The sequence below is a fragment of the Trichomycterus rosablanca genome, chromosome 1 (genome assembly GCF_030014385.1).
Source record: "Trichomycterus rosablanca isolate fTriRos1 chromosome 1, fTriRos1.hap1, whole genome shotgun sequence".
Classification (NCBI taxonomy): domain Eukaryota; kingdom Metazoa; phylum Chordata; class Actinopteri; order Siluriformes; family Trichomycteridae; genus Trichomycterus; species Trichomycterus rosablanca.
The window spans coordinates 80,805,352-80,826,854 of NC_085988.1; the positions used below are offsets into that span (position 1 = coordinate 80,805,352).

The 21,503-nt window shown below is 41.6% G+C and overlaps 1 protein-coding gene across 1 annotated transcript in view; it reads left to right on the forward strand.

Moving 5' to 3' along the window:
- fgd6 (FYVE, RhoGEF and PH domain containing 6) overlaps positions 1-19,913 on the forward strand; it is a 50,506-nt gene extending 30,593 nt beyond the window's left edge. The window contains exons 6-21 of the mRNA XM_063007004.1: positions 1,979-2,130; positions 3,692-3,848; positions 5,716-5,803; positions 7,760-7,810; positions 9,753-9,811; positions 10,309-10,380; positions 10,485-10,553; positions 11,895-11,978; positions 12,077-12,156; positions 12,626-12,725; positions 13,834-13,977; positions 14,061-14,169; positions 14,279-14,373; positions 16,651-16,779; positions 16,861-17,009; positions 19,550-19,913. Of these exons, the coding sequence (XP_062863074.1) occupies positions 1,979-2,130; positions 3,692-3,848; positions 5,716-5,803; positions 7,760-7,810; positions 9,753-9,811; positions 10,309-10,380; positions 10,485-10,553; positions 11,895-11,978; positions 12,077-12,156; positions 12,626-12,725; positions 13,834-13,977; positions 14,061-14,169; positions 14,279-14,373; positions 16,651-16,779; positions 16,861-17,009; positions 19,550-19,586 (1,575 nt within the window). The 3' untranslated portion in view covers positions 19,587-19,913. The remainder of the gene's footprint in view (positions 1-1,978; positions 2,131-3,691; positions 3,849-5,715; positions 5,804-7,759; positions 7,811-9,752; positions 9,812-10,308; positions 10,381-10,484; positions 10,554-11,894; positions 11,979-12,076; positions 12,157-12,625; positions 12,726-13,833; positions 13,978-14,060; positions 14,170-14,278; positions 14,374-16,650; positions 16,780-16,860; positions 17,010-19,549) is intronic.
- Positions 19,914-21,503: the final 1,590 nt, after the last annotated feature.

Below are 21,503 nucleotides of genomic sequence, written 5' to 3' on the forward strand. Positions count from 1 at the left end.
GAAATGTGGTGTGTGTTTTATGTACAGTACAGTACTACTGTGTATTATTGTTTATTACAGGAATGTCTATTCTATAATTTAAGATTTAAGGGAAATATACTTGTATTTATAACAAAAAAGACCATTTAAGACATTAGAAAGGTTAGGTAAGGGGGGGTTTGGGAGGTCTGGCACAGATTTCTATTTACATGATTTCTTATGGGAAAAATAGGTTTAACTAACAAACATTTTGACTTAAGAACAGCCCTTCAGAACCAATTAAGTTCGTAAGTCAAGGGTCGACTGTATTTAGGGCTCATCTGGTCCGCATTGACCTGAATTTATTGCAGACAGTTGCTGAAGTCATTTCAATCATTGTTTGTTTCATTCTCTTTTCTTTTATTCTCTCCCAACATTTTGATTTGCCAGTGCAAAAGTTGGCGATATTAAGTGGACAGCTACACTATATGGCCAAAAGTATTTGGACACCTGACCATGAGCTTGTTGGACACCCCATTTAAAAAGCAAATGGTATTAAAATAGTGCAGGCCACTGGAGTTTCTTTAAACTGAGCTTTTCTTCACATCTTTTTAGAGCTTGCTTTGTGCACAGGGACACAGTCATGCTGGAACAGGAAAGGGCCTTCCCTAAACTGTTGCTGCAAACTTGAAAGCAGAGTATTTCCCTCATGTAACTGATTTATCACACTTGTTAGCAATTGATGTGGCTGAAATTGTTGTGCAGGGCAGTTGTAGCCTAGTGGTTAAGGTACTGGACTAGTAATCCAAAGGTTGCTGGTTCAAGCCCCACATTGCCAGGTTGCCACTGTTGGGCCCTTGAGCAAGGCCCTTAACCCTCAATTGCTTAGACAATATATACTGTCACAGTACTGTAAGTTGTTTTGGATAAAAGCGTCTGCTAAATGCTGAAAATGAAAATGAATGAAATGAAAGACACAAACTCAATTATTACTAGGGGTGTCCCAATACTTTCATACACAGGCATTAAAACCACCTCCTTGTTTCTACACTCACTGTCCATTTTATCAGCTCCACTTACCATATAGAAACACTTTGTAGTTCTACAATTACTGACTGTAGGAAATCATTCTCAGCACTGCAGTGACACTGACATGGTGGTGGTGTGTTAGTGTGTGTTGTGCTGGTATGAGTGGATCAGACACAGCAGCGCTGATGGAGTTTTTAAACACCTCACTGTCACTGCTGGACTGAGAATAGTCCACCAACCAAAAACATCCAGCCAACAGCACCCCGTGGGCAGCGTCCTGTGACCACTGATGAAGGTCTAGCAGATGACCAACTCAAACAGCAGCAATAGGTGAGCGATCGTCTCTGACTTTACATCTACAAGGTGGACCAACTAGGTAGGAGTGGACAGTGAGTGGACACAGTATTTAAAAACTCCAGCAGCACGGCTGTGTCTGATCCACTCATACCAGCACAACTCACACTAACACACCACCACCATGTCAGTGTCACTGCAGTGTTGAGAATGATCCACCACCTAAATAATACCTGCTCTGTGGTGGTCCTGTGGGGGTCCTGACCATTGAAGAACAGGGTGAAAGCAGGTTTAAAAAAAGTATGTAGAGAAACAGATGGACTACAGTCAGTAATTGTAGAACTACAAAGTGCTAATATATGGTAAGTGGAGCTGATAAAATGGACAGTGAGTGTAGAAACAAGGAAGTGGTTTTAATGTTATGGCTGATCGGTGTATGTATCTAGGGCAGTTGTAGCCTAGTGGTTAAGGTACTGGACTAGTAATCGAAAGATCGCTGGTTCAAACCCCACCACTGCCAGGTTGCCACTGTTGGGCCCTTGAGTAAGGCTCTTAACCCTCAACTGCTTAGACAATAAACTGTCACAGTACTGTAAGTCGCTTTGGATAAAAGCGTCCGCTAAGTGCCAAAAATGTAAATGTATCTATGGTCTATCTAGGATCGGATAACCTAACCACACTTCTGTATCCACGACAGGACTTTCGGGATTCAGTGGCCAAAGCGAGCCGTGCCAGTGGGAAGCCAGTGGTGGAAGAAAGGGTTCTGAATCAGATCCTCTACTACCTTCCTCAACTCTACGAGCTCAATAAAGACCTGCTGAGAGAGCTGGAGGAGAGAGTTGCACACTGGTACACGCAAATATAACACCTAGCGGCCATACTGTACCCTTTATCAATACATTTAATCGGGTGCTGAGTAATTCCCATAATGCACTGCCAGTGTTTTATACCTAGTTCACGCAACATAATTTTTGCTCTGATTTTCACTCGCTGACAGACGTGCCAGCTCGGGGGCAAATCGGAGTTTGCTCGGGGCTCAATAAATCGGCTCTCGACTCCCAGATCACCTGCAGACTCGAGAAAAATATCCAGGGCCGCTCAGGTGGCGCAGCTGTAAAACATATGCTGAGCACCAGAGCTGGGATCTCGAATACATCGTATCGAATCTTGGCTCTGCCTGACGGCTGGGCTGAGCGGCCACATGAACAACGATTGGCCTGTTGTTCAGATAGGGGTGGGATATAAAAAAAAAGCCGGATATGGGCTCTCTGACTAATGCAATTACGACCTCCGCTGGCTGATTGAAGGCATTTGTACAGAGACGAGTGCTGTCAGGGTGTGTCTCTCCGTACACAGTGCTGATTCACATTGCACTCGTCAAAGTGTAGGTGACAAAATGCATACGGCTGCTGCCCAAGTATCAGAGCGGGGATCGGCATTGGTGGAGAGGAAGCATGACGTAATCGGGCAATTGGATGCGCTAAAAGGGAGAAAAAGGGAGAAGTGCACAAACAAAATATACAAAAAAAAAGAAAGAAAAATATCTAGCATGCTAAATATCTGGACCTGTCAGCGACTTAAAATCCTGTAACATGAAAGGTGTTGTGATCAGGTTGTGATTGTTGTGAATGCAAGATACAGAAAGGAAACCCTGGGGGATGAGTGTAAATTGTGTGGAACGGGCGCATAATATAGTTGTATCAGAATACATCGACACACACACAACAAGAACAACGATTGGCCTGTTGTTCAGATAAAGGGCGGGACTAAAGCCGGATGGGGACTCTCTCTCAGACTAGTGCGATTACGACCTCTGCTGGCTGGTTTGTGGTGCCTGCACGGAGATGGGGAAGGAGTGCGGTAGAGGGTGTGACCCTCCGTGCACAGCTCTGTACCGCACTGCGCTCGTCAAGTGTAGGTAATAAGATGTTCGATTGCTGTGCACGTGGAGGGGCGTGGAGCAGCCTCGTCCTCCCCAATCAGGAGCAGGGACCAGCATTACTGAGAGGATGATTGACGGGTAGAAATTGGATGCGCTAAAGTGGGAGAAAAAGGGGTAAAAAAATTTTTTATTTCAGGGGTTTTTTTTACACAAAAAGGGAAATGTGCAGCATTATTTTGCATAGTTTGTACCTACCTCAGAAATAAAAGTGCATTCATTATTTAGATAAATAAAAGATAAGCACAAATACAGTATTTATTTTATTTTTTTAAGAGAAATAGGAAACTTTGTCATCATTTGTCTTCAATTTCATTTTGTTTAAAAAAATCGGGAAAAAATCGTATCGTGAACCCAGTATCGTGAATCATATCGCATCGTGAGTAGAGTGTATCGTTACATCCCTAATGAATACATGTGTTTAATATTCAGGATTAAAACGTGTGTGTGTGTGATTATTCAAACATGCAGGTCAGAGCACCAGAGGCTGGCTGATATCTTCGTACAGAAGGGGCCGTACCTGAAGATGTACTCCACCTACATCCGAGAGTTCGATCGGAACGTGGCTCTCCTGGATGAACAGTGCCGTAAAAACCCGGCCTTCTCTGCAGTCGTGCGCCAGTTTGAGGTAGGCATACACGATCACAGGCTGGGGCAGCAAAGGAAGTTGCTAACCATGCCAATGACATTATGAAGCAAGGGGTAAACACACACACACACACACACACACCGAGTTCAAGGACAAAAAGTTTTCAAACATTCTTGTTTTTGTTATTCCACTTCACACTTACAAACATGTAACCTATTTTTGTTCAAACAAGAGCTTAATTATTGGCAAACACTGCTGGGATGGATGGATGGATGGATGGATGGATGGATGGATGGGTCGGTCGGTGGATGGATGGATGGGTGGATGGGTGGATGGATGGATGGACAGATAGATGGGTGGGTTGGTGGGAACGGTAAAAGTGTTACTGTTTGGACACTGAGATCTTGAGCTTAACCGTGGAGCTACCACTGCCCTTTTCTTGCATTAGCAGAAGAAAAGAAAGCATGCATGGTTATTTAGCTGGGATTGATGTAAGAATGATTACTATTAGGGCACATTCACATGAGAAGCGACAAAACAGTGAGCCTCGGTGCAAATTTGCTCAGCACTTAGCCTGAGCGATGAAGTAAAACGCCATCAAAGTGCGAATATGAGACGAATCTGCATTTGTGTAAAAAAACCGTTAAATCAGTCCTAAAGCTCCACATGTATCTGTGTTTATCTGGATTTTCCGCCTTTTATCCAAAGCGACTTACAGTACAATTACAATATACAGTCTGAGCAATTGAGGGTTAAGGGCCTTGCTCAATGGCCCAACAGTGGCAAGCTGGCAGTGGTGGGGCTTGAACCAGCGACCTTCTGATTACTAGTCCGGTACCTTAACCACTGAGCTACCACTGCCCCTTTTTTACACTTTGATTTACATTCATGACAGGAACGGTAGTTACTAGTTACACAAGATTCATCAGTTCACAAGGTTATATAGAACACAGTCATGGACGACTGTGGGAGGAAACCAGAGCACCCGGAAGAAACCCACGCGGACACGGGGAGAACATGCAAACTCCACACAGAAAGGACCCGGACCTTCCCACCTGGGGATCGAACCTTGCTGTGAGGCGACAGTGCTACCCACTTAGCCGCCCTGTTTCACTTTTAAACTTGTGTTAGAGCTCAAGGTTCTGAGAAATTGTGACAATCAGCTTTTCGGAGAGAGTCTAAAACGGCGGTCCCCAACCTTTTTTGCACCACGGACCGGTTATATATAAGATATAATTTCACGGACCGACAGGGATGGGAAGATTTAATAATATTGCTCACAAACTGTGTAAAATGAGCTTTTTTTGCTGCAACGAGACGCTGCTCCCACCTAGGGGTGACAATAAGACAATAACCCCCGAAATAGAAGCAGTGAAAACTTTTCTAGCGATCTTTAATTATTCATTCTTTCTGTGCGGCCCGGTAATAAATAGCCCACAGCCTGGTGGTTGGGGACCACTGGTCTAAAACGCTTATCTTTAAAAAAAAAAGCTTAACGTGGTTGAATTAATTAAAAGAACGACTTAGAAACACTAAACTTCTCTTAATTATTACTGATCATAAGTTCTCTCCACTAATGAAATTCCTCGCTTGTTGTTTTAGTACAATAAGTCACGTTAAGTTTGTTTGTTAGATGCTTTTACTGGGTCTTATCAAACAGTTCGTCTCATTGGAGGAGCTTTGAAAATCAGGGGCAAACTGGGTCACAAGCCCAATGCAGCAAAAATGCGCTGTGCTCTCTGTTTAGGAGAGCGCAGTGGCAAGCTAAGCAGCACCACCACACGCCATAGGAAACAACAGCACAGCTGGCGCAAAAGCGGTTTTGCTGCTTCTCATGTGAATACGCCCTTGAATTTGACTGGAAGATGTCTGTTTTTCTTTCCCTCTTGTGTTTATGCGGTGCTAGACGAGTCCCCGGTGTGCCAGTCTGGCTCTGAAGCATTACTTACTGAAACCAGTGCAGCGGATTCCACAGTACCAGCTCCTGCTGACAGGTGAAGCTCACTATGTATAATACAGTACGATAACAATAAGGGTTCGAGCTGGGGGTCTGGAACAAGTGCTGGCTGGGTTCTGTTTGGATGTACTCATGGAATATCTCGCAACACATTTTCAGAATGGCCTCAAATGCTTCCTCACCAGAATGTGAAGGACACGCAGGGGCACCATGTGATGCCAGGTCACGTTTCCACACACAACACATCCTGGCTTTCCCGGTATTTTGTCAGATATCCACTTCCTGTATTTTACCAGCTGCTGTTGTTCCCGGGCAGCGTGCTGATTAATAAAGGGATGCACCACAGAATTACAAGTCAACCTCTTTCTGTTAAATCTACAAAAATGTTTTCATAAATGTGCAGTTTTAAAGGAATTATGATTAAATATAGAAATTCATAATAATAAATGTTAATGTAGAAAAACATGCAACATGTTGCCTTGTAATATATTAAAATAAACTGGGGTTGGGACGTTTGCATTGATGTGTATATATATATATATGCTTTATCTCCCTATTTCTTCCGTTTTTTTTAAGCGCGTCCAATTTTTACCCAGTTGCATTATGCTTCCTCTCTACTGGTGCTGACCCCCACCCCGATTGAGGAGAGCTAACTGACACGCCCCCTCTGACACGTGTGCAGTAGCCGACTGCATTTTTTTTTTTTTACCTGCACCAGCCGAGTTTATATGCGGATCGGCACTGTGCACGGAGAGCCACACCCTGATCTCACTATTCCTCTACTGTGTGCAGACTCCATCAACCAGCCAGCAGAGGTCGTAATTGCATCAGTTATGAGGTCCCTATCCGGCTCTTTCCTCCCTGTATAAACAACAATCCAATCGTTGTTCATATAGCCGCCCAGCCGGATGGCAGAGCTGAGATTCGATACGATGTATTCGAAATCCCAGCTCTGGTGTGCTAGCGTATTTTACCGCTGCGTCACTTCAGCGGCACGTCTGCAATAATATTAAGATTTTATTCGTTTTCTGTATTTACTAGATTTTTTTATTTATTTACATTTTGCATTTCGTTTAACAGACAAGCTTATGTCGTCCAATCAGAACATAAAACACATGAAAGAGCTTGATAACAAGTCTTCATGCTTTATTTAATAAAACTGTGTGATGTAGCGCACATAGTTGTGATGTAGAACGTTAAGATAAAGATAAATACAGTGAGCAGAACCAGTTCAACATTCAGAATGTATATTTTACACAGAGTTCATTACAGACGCTCACTAAGCATGCTAATCATAATGAATAGAGATGTTGTCACTATATTTAAGCTTTTCCTGACATCATTAGTGTCATTATTATAATATGATTAACAGTTTTAACTTAGTACTCTGGCGCTTGATGTAGAATCTTCACATCATTTCACACAGATCCACACGTGCAGAGATTAACATGCCGTCAGAACAACTTTGGTTGTGTGTATTAGCATAGAATCGAAGCAGCGCTTGTAACAGCAGCACTGGCGCTTGGGTGGTGCAGCAGTTTAACATGCTAACACACCACTGCATTCTGAATGATCTCAGCAGAGCCACTCACCTGGCCAGGCATCCACACAGACACAGTCGGTCGTGTTTGAGGGAGGAAAGGTCGGACAGGGTCTCTCCCCGCTGCCGATGTGATATGTGATTTCCAGGACTGAGAGAGTGTGCGTGTGTCACATGGAGCTTGGTGTGGTTTTATATACTTTACTTGTTGACTTTTGTGATAAGGTCATTGCTAACATTTCCTCATGATGACCAAATGCTGTACAGTAGAACAGTGCACCAGCACTCGGGTGTCGGCCGAACCTTTCTGCAGATCTTAAGTTGTCTTATGGTCATTTGGTTTAGTCTTTCTGATTGGACTGTCAGACCCTGCAAGGTCTCTACTGCACAAATCAACAAACAAAATATGGAATCTGACCTGAGGCCCTAACAAATGTGCTTTTTGTCTTTTAGACTATTTGAAAAACCTTCCTGAGGACTCATCTGACTACAAAGATACACAAAGTAATCAAACACACACACACACACACACACACAAGCATGTACTGTAGCTTATACAGTGTATCACAAAAGTGAGTACACCCCTCACATTTCTGCAAATATTTCATTATATCTTTTCATGGGACAACACTATAGAAATAAAACTTCGATATAACTTAGAGTAGTCAGTGTACAACTTGTATAGCAGTGTAGATTTACTGTCTTCTGAAAATAACTCAACACACAGCCATTAATGTCTAAATAGCTGGCAACATAAGTGAGTACACCCCACAGTGAACATGTCCAAATTGTGCCCAAATGTGTCGTTGTCCCTCCCTGGTGTCATGTGTCAAGGTCCCAGGTGTAAATGGGGAGCAGGGCTGTTAAATTTGGTGTTTTGGGTACAATTCTCTCATACTGGCCACTGGATATTCAACATGGCACCTCATGGCAAAGAACTCTCTGAGGATGTGAAAAATAGAATTGTTGCTCTCCACAAAGATGGCCTGGGCTATAAGAAGATTGCTGACACCCTGAAACTGAGCTACAGCATGGTGGCCAAGGTCATACAGCGGTTTTCCAGGACAGGTTCCACTCGGAACAGGCTTCGCCAGGGTCGACCAAAGAAGTTGAGTCCACGTGTTCGGCGTCATATCCAGAGGTTGGCTTTAAAAAATAGACACATGAGTGCTGCCAGCATTGCTGCTCACTGCATCAACTCGGTCTGCATGGTCGTCATCCCAGAAGGAAGCTGACGCACAAGAAAGCCAGCAAACAGTTTGCTGAAGACAAGCAGTCCAAGAACATGGATTACTGGAATGCCCTGTGGTCTGACGAGACCAAGATAAACTTGTTTGGCTCAGATGGTGTCCAGCATGTGTGGCGGCGCCCTGGTGAGAAGTACCAAGACAACTGTATCTTGCCTACAGTCAAGCATGGTGGTGGTAGCATCATGGTCTTGGGCTGCATGAGTGTTGCTGGCACTGGGGAGCTGCAGTTCATTGAGGGAAACATGAATTTCAACATGTACTGTGACATTCTGAAACAGAGCATGATCCCCTCCCTTCGAAAACTGGACCTCATGGCAGTTTTCCAACAGGATAACGACCCCAAACACAACCTCCAAGATGACAACTGCCTCGCTGAGGAAGCTGAAGATAAAGGTGATGGACCAATTGAGCACCTGTGGCGCATCCTCAAGTGGAAGGTGGAGGAGTTCAAGGTGTCTAACATCCACCAGCTCCGTGATGTCATCATGGAGGAGTGGAAGAGGATTCCAGTAGCAACCTGTGCAGCTCTGATGAATTCCATGCCCAGGAGGGTTAAGGCAGTGCTGGATAATAATGGTGGTCACACAAAATATTGACACATTTGGGCACAATTTGGACATGTTCACTGTGGGGTGTACTCACTTATGTTGCCAGCTATTTAGACATTAATGGCTGTGTGTTGAGTTATTTTCAGAAGACAGTAAATCTACACTGCTATACAAGTTGTACACTGACTACTCTAAGTTATATCCAAGTTTTATTTCTATAGTGTTGTCCCATGAAAAGATATAATGAAATATTTGCAGAAATGTGAGGGGTGTACTCACTTTTGTGATACACTGTATATATACATCAGATCTACTTTGTAGTCTACGCTCCAGAACTTTTTTGGCAGCTTGACAGATTTGTAGATCTAGAGATTTTAAGGCCATAAAATGCTACCTTCCCACACACACTTTTGAGCTTTGTTAGTTCTGTCATTTGTATTTAGTCTTTTATTTAAGAAGCTAGTGCCCTACACAAACCCACTTTACTGGATAGTAAAGAGTAAAATGCAAAGCTGGAGTTTAACTACTGTGTGTAACCATCCACCCATTAATCTATTGTCTGTGTAACTACATAAATCTGAGTTCTTTATTATTTCTTTATTTTTTATTGTTTGTGCATTTTTATTCAACTTGTCTTTCTCTTTCCAGCTGCTCTTGGTGTTGTAAAGGAAGTTGCTAACCATGCCAATGACATTATGAAGCAAGGGGTAAACACACACACACACACACAGAGTTTTTATGAAAAACAAGTTTTCAATCATTCTTGTTTTTGTTATTCCACTTCACACTTACAAACATGTAACATATTGTTGTTCAAACAAGAGCTGAATTATTGTTAAACGATGGATAGATGGATGGATAGATGGATGGATGGATGGGTTGGATGGTTGGATATGGCAGTTGTAGTCTAGCGGTTTAGGTATTTGATTTGTAATCATAAGGTTGTTGGTTCAAACCCAACAACTGCCAATTTGCCACTGTTGGACCCTTGAGCAAGGCCCTTAACCCTCAATTGCTTAAAAACTGTATACTGAGAGTCGCTTTGGATAAAAGCATCCGCTTAATGCTGAAAATATAAATGTAAGATGGATGGATGGATGGATGGATGGATAGCTGTGTGAGGTGGATGGTTGGATGGATGGATGGATCATTTTGCATGCCATTCTATATATAATACAGTTTGTTTTTGTGTTCTCTCTTTCAGGATAACTTTCAGAAGCTGATGCAGGTTCAGTGCAGTTTAAACGGGCATCATGAAATAGTGCAGCCTGGAAGGGTACATATCATATCCAAAACCATGTTGCTGTGTTTGTAACACTGTACCTATAATCCTCTCTGTCTAGCTGATAAATCATGTGATTGTGTGCATTTTTCTTTCAGGTGTTTCTTAAGGAGGGTACGCTGATGAAACTGTCCCGCAAAGTCATGCAGCCCAGAATGTTCTTCTTGGTGAGTTATAGATGATTAAGCTTGTTTGTACCTGCATCTTGTTTAACTTTGTTTCTTCATTTCTTTTGCTTCCAATATAGTCGTCTCTTATTTCCCCCTCAATGGAATCTCACGGCTAGCACTACTCCCACAGTATCTGCGAATCACCGTCCACAGCTAGAGCTTAATACTTTAAAACATCGTGGATTGGTTTTAAATCACTCCTCTTGGCAAATCATCCAAGTTTCCCAAAGTTACAAAGGCTGCTTTAATTGACCCTAAAATGCTAAATCTGTTCTAAATTGTTAAAAGGATTCGGGCGCTTTGGTAGCACAGCAGTCTAATGCACTTGGTAGATAGATAGACAGACAGACAGAAAGACAGACAGACAGATAGATAGATACTTCATTTATCCAATAGGAAATTATTGATTTATTATATTATATATTATTATTATTGTAAATTATTGATAGCTATCGACTTGGCTGAATTGGTTGTGCCTGACCGAGTTAGGTTGATGGGGTTCTTTATTTTCTCTGGTTGAAGTTGCCTGCACGTGGTATATTATTTTTTTGTTGAACCTTTGCTTGGGTGTAGTGGTATATCACATTAGCCCACTACGGCTGAGATCTGGGGTTTAAATCTCAGTGGTGCACTCTCAGTGCCAGTCCCAAATCTGGGTAAATAAGGAGGATTGAGGCACTCAGGTGGCACACACTAGCACACCAGACCTGACATCTCGAACTCGTCGGTTCGAATCTCACATACACTGCCTACACAAACATCGATTGGCTTGTTGTTCAAGGGCAGGATGCCGGAGAGATTCCTCATAACCGATGCAATTACGACCTCTGCTGGCTGATTGATGGCGCCCACCTAGAGACCGGGGATAATGTGATCAGGGTGTGTCTCTCTGTATACAAAGCTGATCCACATATGAACTCACCTCGTGCAGGTGAAAAGATGCAGTAGGCTACAAGTACACGTGTGTTGGTCACGGCTCTCCTCAGTCAGAGTGGAGATCAGCATCAGTAGAGAGGAAGCAAAATGCAATCGGGTAATTAGATATGACTAGATTGGGAGGAAATGTGGGGGGAAATGCAAAAAATAATTAAATAAGGAGAGTTGCGTCATGATTCAGCATAAAAGCTGTGCCAAATCAGGCATGCAGACCAGAATGATTCAGAGTAGCGAACCCTAAAAACGGGAGCAGCTGAAATGGGGAAAAAAGAGAATTTTTTTTTCTGTCAAACATTTAATGGATAAAATTAATGGAATGATACTTTAAAATAAGCATGACATAAAATACTTTCTCTTTTTCTCTCTCTCTTTCTCTGTCTCTTTCTCTCTTTCTCTCCACAGTTTAATGACATCCTGCTCTACACCACTCCTGTACAATCTGGCCAGTATAAAGTAAACAGCATGCTGTCTCTGGCTGGTATGAAGGTGTGCTGTCCAGCATCACACACACACACACACACACACACACACACACACACACACACACACACTTACTTTATAATAACGTGTGGGGTTTTTTGTAGGTGAGCAAGCCAAGTCAGGAGGCTTATCAGAACGAATTAAACATTGAGAGTGTGGAACGCTCCTTCATCCTGTCAGCTGGGTGAGAAAGCACACACACACACACACACACACACACACACACACACAAAACTGTGGATCAGTTCCTTTACACCATGTATGGATTAAAGTATTGGGACACCTGACCATGAGCTTTCCAAAACCATGGTTGTTTCTATTCAATTGCTCCCTCATTTCTTTGTAGCTTGAATAATATCCACTCTTCTAGGAAGCCTTGTTACAGGACTTTGGGGTGGAATTTTTTTCCTAAAGCAAAGTTTCTTGTTGTACTGTGATATTGGTGTCATCAAATTTTACCTGCCAAAAAAAGTATCATGGCAACACGTGGTAACACCAAGTCATCAGATCTTATTCTCTGCTGTACAAATCAGTAACGATTTTTCCCAAAAAGGAATGGAAACCTTTGAATTACCAGCTGAGTAAACTGACCCATGATAGTAACACTTTAATGCTGTAATTTAAACCTTATTTTCCTCCCTGTACACCTACAGCTCAGCCACAGAGAGAGACGAATGGTTAGAAGCCATCGCCACTGCAATAGACGACTACACAAGGAAGAAGATCTCCTTCATCTCCAGCAGAAGCCAAGAGGTTAGTTTGCAGACGTCGCTGTGGCCTCATTCATACTGGTTCCAGTTTAAAATTTTGAAAAATGAAGTAAGAATTTGCAGTAGCTGAAGTTGTTAAATCTTAAGAACGAATCCCTGTCTGTGCAATTCTGAATCATTACTTAGTTTATGAGATGTGTCTACAACACAAAGTAACTATGCTTTCATTTAACCGAGTTTTATAATCCACACCAGCTGCTTGTACACCATGTCTCTATTTACTTAAATAAAATATAAACTTGACATTTGTATGAGTATGTTAGAATAAGGGTATTTATGGGTCCTTTAAAGGTCCTGATTGTCTGAAATTACTTTAGGAAGAGTTTATTAGAGGGACGGCGCAGGTAGGATGTTTTGGAGACAAAGTTAGGGAGGAGAGATTGAGATGGTTTGAGCATGTGCAGAGGAGGAATAAGAGTTTTATTATACTGACTGATCGTATGTGAGAGGCAGAACAGCAGCAACACAGAGCACAGCAAATCTCTGTTACCATGCACGCACAAATGGCCCCGGATGAAATTTAGCACAGTTCAATGACCCAACACATTGCAGTGAGCCACCAGACTGCAGCAGACCCCAGACCAACAGGACCAGACCCATGATGGCACCACTGAATAAGCAATTCAGTGATCATACTGTTTAATATGGCATGGTTTGTGTGGTTTAATATGGCAGGTGTGGTTTAAAACATGGCGTGATGTAGAACTGCAGTGTTTTACTGGTTGTACATGCCAGTAAATTCAATGCAACTTCACACACAATTTTGTGTTTGCTAGGATCATAAAGAGGGATTCAATTTCACACTGTTTCTCTGGTCATCGGCACATCACTTCACTCTATATTTTCACAAAGTTTTTTTTTCTGTTGTATTTATACATTTTTTTAAATGACTGCACGCGTGTTGAAGGTGGTGCGTAATAGTCTGTGGCTCTTTTAGGCCAGCGTGGGGTCGGTGTAAGCAGCAGAGAGATTACAATAGCGAACTGGAACCAAATTAATCAGTTGTGTCTGTTACAGTAAAGCTTTTTTGGAAAAACATTCCATGTGCTTATTGAGTGAACGAATGTGTGTTGTGTGGACGTTGTGTGCAGTCCGAGGACGTCCCTGTTGATGGTCCCCCGCTGGGCTCCAAAGCTCCAATATGGATCCCGGACCTTCGCACCACCATGTGTATGATCTGTACCTGCGAGTTCACCCTTACCTGGAGACGCCATCACTGCCGTGCCTGCGGAAAGGTCAGGAGTCGGGTAATGTGTACGAGTGGGTTTAAAGTGGTCAGGTTGATAGAAACAGTAAATAATCCGAAAGTTTCCTGCAGGTTGTGTGCCAGGCGTGCTCATCTAACAAATATTATCTGGAGTACCTGAAGAACCAGTTGGCGAGAGTGTGTGATCAGTGCTACGTGAAACTGCAGCAGAAGGATAAAGGTTTGACCATTCTGTCCTCGCTTTCTGAATGCTTTAATATTCGTCTGTAGAATAGAAGATTCACTTTTCTCCTGTCTTTCCATTTCTTTGCTTTCTCTTCGTCTTCCAGGTGAGCAGTCGGAGGTGGCTGTTTCACCCAGTGGGAAAAGCTCAGCATTTTCATTCTCTCGGAAACAGAAGAAAATTCCTGCTGCACTGAAAGAGGTAAAGGTTTCATTTCATTCAGAACCTGTGCTAATCCTAAGCACCTGTGCTAAATTTGGTTGCTCTTCATGGCAAGGGATTAAGTGTACAGAAGCAGAATCTATGAGTGGAGCGAGAACCAGTGCTATCCATTGATTTGACAAATGCAATCGTACTCGATTCGCCACTGGAGTGACACTCTACACCAGAGTCAAATTTATCAAAACACAAAACAAAATATATTTATTAATAAACCTTTTTACTAATTATAGATTATGGGGGTATTTTATATAGACATACCTCAAAGACAACACTGCACTCCCTAGATTCGGTTTATCATTCTGCATTAAGGTTTATAACACGTGCAAGTTATTCAACTCATCACGGCAAACTCTATGAAATGACTGGTTGGCTTCCACTTTCAGTACGACGGCAAGTACATTTTGTCATTTTTGTGTATAAAGCAATTATTGGTCAGTTTCCACTATACTTGTCTACTTTTGTCTACAAACAAATCTTTGTATGACTTACGATCGATCCAGTAGCTATATTCAATTGGAAGTTCCAATAGTTAGGTCAGAATTTGGAAAGACAGCATTTAGTTACGGTGCACCTTTTGTATGAAATAATGTACAGAAACCTTTTAAATTTAGCAGTTTATCTCTCACACATTTTATATATTTTTATACATATGCTTGTTCTTGTTAAATGTATATATGTGCATATATCCTCCCTATGTTGTTGATTGTGTAACTTTGTGTTATATGCTGCTGTCTTGGCCAGGACTCACTTGTACAAGAGATTTTAATCTCAATGTGACTTCCCTGATTAAATAAAGGTAATGAAAAAAATGAATGAAAATGGTAGCAATCTGGTCTCACTGTGGTTATATGGTGTAGCATAAAGCCTCCACAAGGGGGTGTTTTTGTAATGCTTATTTTTATGTGCCTGTTAAAATTTGTTTCTTTAATTACTATTTTTGTCTGTGACTCATTTTTTTGGCTCACGACCCACCCAAGGGTCGCGACTTTCTCTACATTACTATTGGAATATCTGAACCCCGACTACAACGCATTTTATTTACTTGACTAGTATGACGGAGCATGTGCGAAGCTGTTGAGGTGCGAGCTTACATCAGTGTGCAGTTGAAGTGCATTGAGGCCTCAAGTCTAGCATTCGAAATAAAGACACATTCAAAACAATTTCACAGAGAATAAATGCAATATGGGGCACCAAGGGTCCCAAAGCAATGGCATGAAAATAATCAAAAACTTTAACAGGGTTCTGAAAAAATGATAGACCACAACGGCCTCAGATGTGCAAACTGAAAATTGTCCTGCTGTTACTATTGCCATTGTTTACAATTACTATTGCATATTTGCAGTCAGCTTCTGGTGCAGTCTTATCTCACCAAACCAATTTCATGGGTTTGTTATGGATTTGGATCTGTATTATATTGCACTGTAGTGTACCGTGCAGTGGAACGGGGCGCTATTTTAATACTAATGCAACAGTGCTCCCAAAGTGTGTGGAGTTTGCATGTTCTCCCCGTGTCTGCGTGGGTTTACTCCGGGTGCTCAGAACAATTTCTGTCTCTCAACAAATGGAAATGACTGCCTGTGAATACGAAAAATCTTTTGATTTAGTCAAAAAGTACTGCTATACCATCAGACTGTTTCTTACAGCTGAAATCTGAGAATAATGCTTTGCACTGACTGATCTTCCTTTTATTTCAAAATGAGAACGGAATTGTAAAGAACCAAGCAGTAAGTCTGATAAGTCTGACTCTGTGGGACTTGGTAATTATGGAATGATTGTTATAGACCTAAATATGAACCGGCTAATGTGAGTACTGATCAGTGCTTTAAACTGGAGAAAAAAAGTGTTGGTACTTCCTTATTCACATGTTGTCATATGTATCAGCAAACAGTCACATTATATTAACATTACTTGTGGCAAAAAAAGTACAGGCAGTTTGTAAGACATTACTGTACACAAGCACCAGCACTGCAAACCAGTAAGTACCAGTGTAATACATAAAGTACCAGGGACTGCCAGATTAAAAGCTTACTGGGCCAAAACAATTTAAGTGTAGTTGCTCTGTAGAGGGAAACATTAACACCTAAAAATGTTCCTTTTTCCAGTCGTTAGGTCCCCTGTAGTCTCCCACAGATTATTTAGCAGTTGGTCAAAGTAGCATCACATATTAAAGTGGTTTTCTGTAAAAGCGTGTGCTTGTACGTTGTGATTTCCACTGATATTCTTAATATTAAGCAATTTTCTTGTTACCTCCTGCAGGTTTCTGCTAACACTGAAAACTCCTCAATGAGTGGCTACCTGCACAGATCGAAAGGCTACAAGAAGCCGTGGAAGAGGCTGTGGTTTGTGATTAAGAATAAAGTCCTCTACACTTACGCTGCTAGTGAGGTACGCCGCTCATGTTCCTCCATCATTCTGTCATTTATATGCTTTATAGGCTCTGTCGTAACTGCTGTGTGTTTTGCTCAGGACGTCGCAGCACTGGAGAGTCAGCCGCTGTTGGGCTTTTTCCTGCGGGAGGAGAAATCTGGACCAGCTGAGAAGCTGCAGTTTAAACTCTATCACAAGAACATTCTCTACTACATCTTTAGAGCAGATGATATTCCTACAGCCCAGAGGTACGGTTATACACACACAGACTGTTCTGTCCGGTTATTTGTGAATACAGAAGGGCTGTTCCAGTTCTGCTGGGCTGATGGTCAGCACATTTAGGGCATACAAACTTAACACATGCACACTTTAGTATGCCCTGCTACGGCCCCTTAACAATCAAACACATTGGGTCTGTCCTACAACCTAGTGAGCTACCTTGTTGCCTACCTGGGCAGCTGCCTCAGTAGAGATGATTCTAATAATACGTTGACTCATAAGGCAGATTACGCCGATTACGTCACCATAGTTTTACTTACTAAGCTAACACAGTTAGCCTCAGGCCATTTAAACCAAAGGGCTGAGGCGGCACAACCCGCTAGCACGCCAGCTAACATCTTCCTCCCTGTACTCTAAATGGTTAAACTGTCCCTGACGAGCCCGAATTAGCAAATACACGACACTTGTGCACCTTTATACAAATGAAAAATCAATGAGATTTTTTTATATGAAAAGAACTCCATTGGTTGCTCCAGATCCGTCCACCATATTTGTAATTGTTTGTGAGAAAAGTTGTGCCGCACAGAATGCTGGGATTGCCTTCACCACTAAGGAAGCATCGGACACTCTCTCATTGTTCAGTCAGATTATCACTTAGAATTAAGGCACCTCAGTAGAAGCATTTTAAACTAAAAAATCAGACAACCCTCCTCTCGGGAGCTCATAGGATGACACAAAATGCGTCTATGTAGAGAGATCACTAGGTTTTCGGACAGACCCATACTGACCAAATGTATGAGATACAGATGAGAAAGAATAAAGATTGCTTGGCTGGACACCAGAGAAGATACCTTGTTCCTAACAAAGATAACCACTCTTCTCAAATTCCTGTCAGAGACAGACTTGAAATCCATGATCTAGATCACTGAGCAAAATAAGAACCAGATTAGTAGTCTAAAAACAATGGCACAGACCACTACCGCCTCTGCTGGCTGGTGCCTGCATATAGATGGTGAATAATGGAGAGCAGTGCATGACTCGGGGTGTGTTCAAAAACCTAGTGATCTCTATACATACACAGCATTTTACGTCTTCATACACTCTTGAGAAGAAGGCTGTTCAAATTCTTAGATTACTTAAAATGCTTCCTAGCAGATGTGGAAAGAGTACTAAAATATTGTACTCAAGTAAAAGTACTATTACTTTAATGATTTTTTACTTAAGTACGAGTAAAATTACTAGTCTAAAAATCTACTCAAGTAAAAAGTAACTCATTTAAAATGTACTCAGAGTAAACGTTACTTCATTACTTTTTAACAGGAGGGCGTGTCTCTTCTGTGTAATGCAAACAGGACAAGTGGATATTAATCTAAATAGTTGTTTTTAAATTAAAATATAATAGATAAAACATGTTGATACAACATTTAAAACATTTAGGGATGTGTAATGTGTTATTTTAGTCCCATAAAACTTTTTCAAACGGTATAACCACTAGTGATGTGTCGTAGAATGATTCGATTTTATTGAACGGCCCTTTAAACGGAAATAAAGGAACCGATTCGCGCTTCTGGGAGTCGTTATATATATACGGCTCTTTAAAAGGAACCGAGACAAAAGATCCGACTCCCCATCGCAGAATTCACTGCAGCAGTTTCCCAGACGCGATTTATTTTACTCAGTAACGGATCTTATTTAAAATGTAGCGAATTACAATTCTTAGTACAAAACTTACTTCAGTAAAAGTAAAATTACAGGCTGTAAAATATACTTTAAAAAGTACAAGTACACAAAAAAACTACTCAATTACAGTAACGCGAGTAAATGTAATTCGTTACGTTCCACCTCTGCTTCCTATTAAGGTACTTTAAATTTGAACTGTATTTTGACTAAATAACGAGAGCATCCGATGGTGGACGTATGAGGAGCAGCGAACAGAGTTCTTTTTAAACGTAAATAAATTATCATTGATTTTTAATTTGTATAAACTTGCACAAGTGTATTTATTTGCAAATTCAGGCTCGTCAGTGAATTTAACTGTTTTCGGTACACGGAGGGAGACATTAGTTGACATGCTAGCGCGTCATCCCATTGGTTTGAATGGCATGAGGCTAACTGTGTTAGCTAAGTAAGCCTTTATGACTTATTAGAATCCTCTCTACTGAGGCAGCTGCCTATGTAGGCAGTAAGACAGCAAGGCAGCTCACTAGGTTTTTGAACACACCCATAGTAAGCGGTACTGATCTTTGTGTGAACCAGTTTCTGGTGAGGTGGAAATTAGAGTTTGGCAACTGCACGTGTCAGACGGGTGTGTGTTAGATACGGCTCTCCACGGTCAGGGTAAGGCTCTGACTTCTGTCAGCAAAGCAGAGCCGTTTTATTGAATGCACCTCATTAAATATTGGGGTGTAAAACCATGTGGTAAATTTATCCAACCACCATGTGTGCGACCACAGGTTTGCATTTGGTCTCTTTAAATACAGAAGCGCTTCAGATTTGTAGCAACATGTAGAGTTCACTTTGTAACATCCAGAACATTACCAAGTGTGATGAAATGCTTTTGGTTTTTTAGATGGATCGAGGCATTTCAGGAGGCCATGATTCTTTGACTAATCTGAAGCAGCTAAATATTGCGGAGGGACCATTTTCTGACCTGGAATGGTGGCTGAGCTTAGAAGACACCTGGAAGATTCATCTTTATTGAGCAGCATCACTGAGAAGAGCAGTTCTGTTCATACTCTCGAGTTTCCAGTCGTCAGATTGGGTATCAGTCAGAATTTTCACAGAATTTCTGCAGAATTTCCAGTTTTGAAGCTTCGTGCTGTTGTAACATCATTGTGGTCACTCAGTGAGCAACCTGGTTTCCTCCTTAACCCAAATGTAGTTGTTTAGCAGGAACACATCTAGTGTTTAAAGTTTGCTTCTTTAGTTTTGCACTATGGATACAAACATAATGTAGGGAAATGTTGTAACTGCTGATTAACTGCAGATGTATCATGTTTCTATTTAAATTGGGTTACAAAACAAGAATTTGGGTAACATTAGTTTAGACTCTGTGCTGTGAAAATGTAATTGCCTTTGATTGCCTCCTTTTGTTACATATGTGTCACCATGAATGATATCAGATTATTAAACCGTTATATTCCACCAAGAGAACTCGGGTAAGAACACATTCCATAAAATCTAATATAATTAATTTTTAAGGAACAAAATTAACACCGATCTTACTTTTAAAAAAATGTAAACGCCCACAGGTTGCTAATTTTAACATTCTGTTTTTAGTGGCAGCTCTATAATCCTGACCTCAACCCTACCTAGAATATGTAGACTGGGTGCTCAGGCGGCACAGCGGTAAAACACGATTGCAGACCAGAGCTGATGTCTCGAACTCGTCGTTTCAAATCTCAGCTCTGCTACAGATGACAGAGACGAGGGATAATGTGATCAGGGTGTGACTCTCTGTGTGCAAAGCTGATCCACATATGAACTCGCCCCGTGCATGTGAAAGTAGTTGCGTCGGAGGGGGCGTTTATCAGTTGCGGCTCTCCTCAGTCAGGAGTGGAGGTTAGCATCAGTAAAGGGAAACGCATAATGCAATCAGGTAATTGGACACAACCAGATTGGGAAGGAAAATGTAGACTGTACTGTGCCCAGACAAAAATATAGTTCATTCTTCCTGTTCGGCTTCACTTCAGACACACGGATCGATTTTCAGCCATAAGCTGCTTGTTTTAGGTCTCGAGACAGAACCTCGACCAGGCCAGCATTATAATACTATTTATTATTTAATCATTTGGAGGTGGCCTTGCTTTTGTATTATCACAATCTTGCTAAATAACCCAACCATGCAGCTTTAGTTTACTAATAAAAGACATTTATTTATGCAACAGGAGGCGTTAGGGTGGTAACTAATACTTCTTCACATCACACTACATTAACCTTGTAGCTCTGGTGCAAAACTACAGCAAAATTAAAACATTAAACACTTACATTTGGGATGAGGGGGAATTGTGAGTGTTTCTGTTTTGGCCTCTTGCTTTTTACAGTGCTGTGATAGCAGTACTGCCAGCAAGCAATATGCTGCGATTGGATTCTGCCTCACATATAAATGATGGATTTATCAGCCAATCAATTAAACTAAATTTCTCATTAACATCAGAAAAAAGCTTTGGTCGCTGTGTTGACGCAATGATGCAGAAAACACGGTTGTGAAGTTGTAGGAATGTAAAGAAGGCTGTAAGTGTGAGGAACGGCTAACAGAAAGAGTCTGATTGAAAGCCTTCTAGCTTGTATGGAAACAGTCCAAGAGAACAGATCACAGTGTGGTCAAGAGTCAAGTGTGGAAGTGCACGAGCATGTGACCCATGAGAAATGTCTCTTTATATGACGTCTACAATGGTGCATTATGGGAAATGTAGGATGCCACTGTGAAAACCGGTAGATTAATATTCCTCAAAGAGAAAGAAACCACATTTTTTATTCTTTTAGCATTTTAACAACGTTTATGTTTTGTATAAAGTACAGTT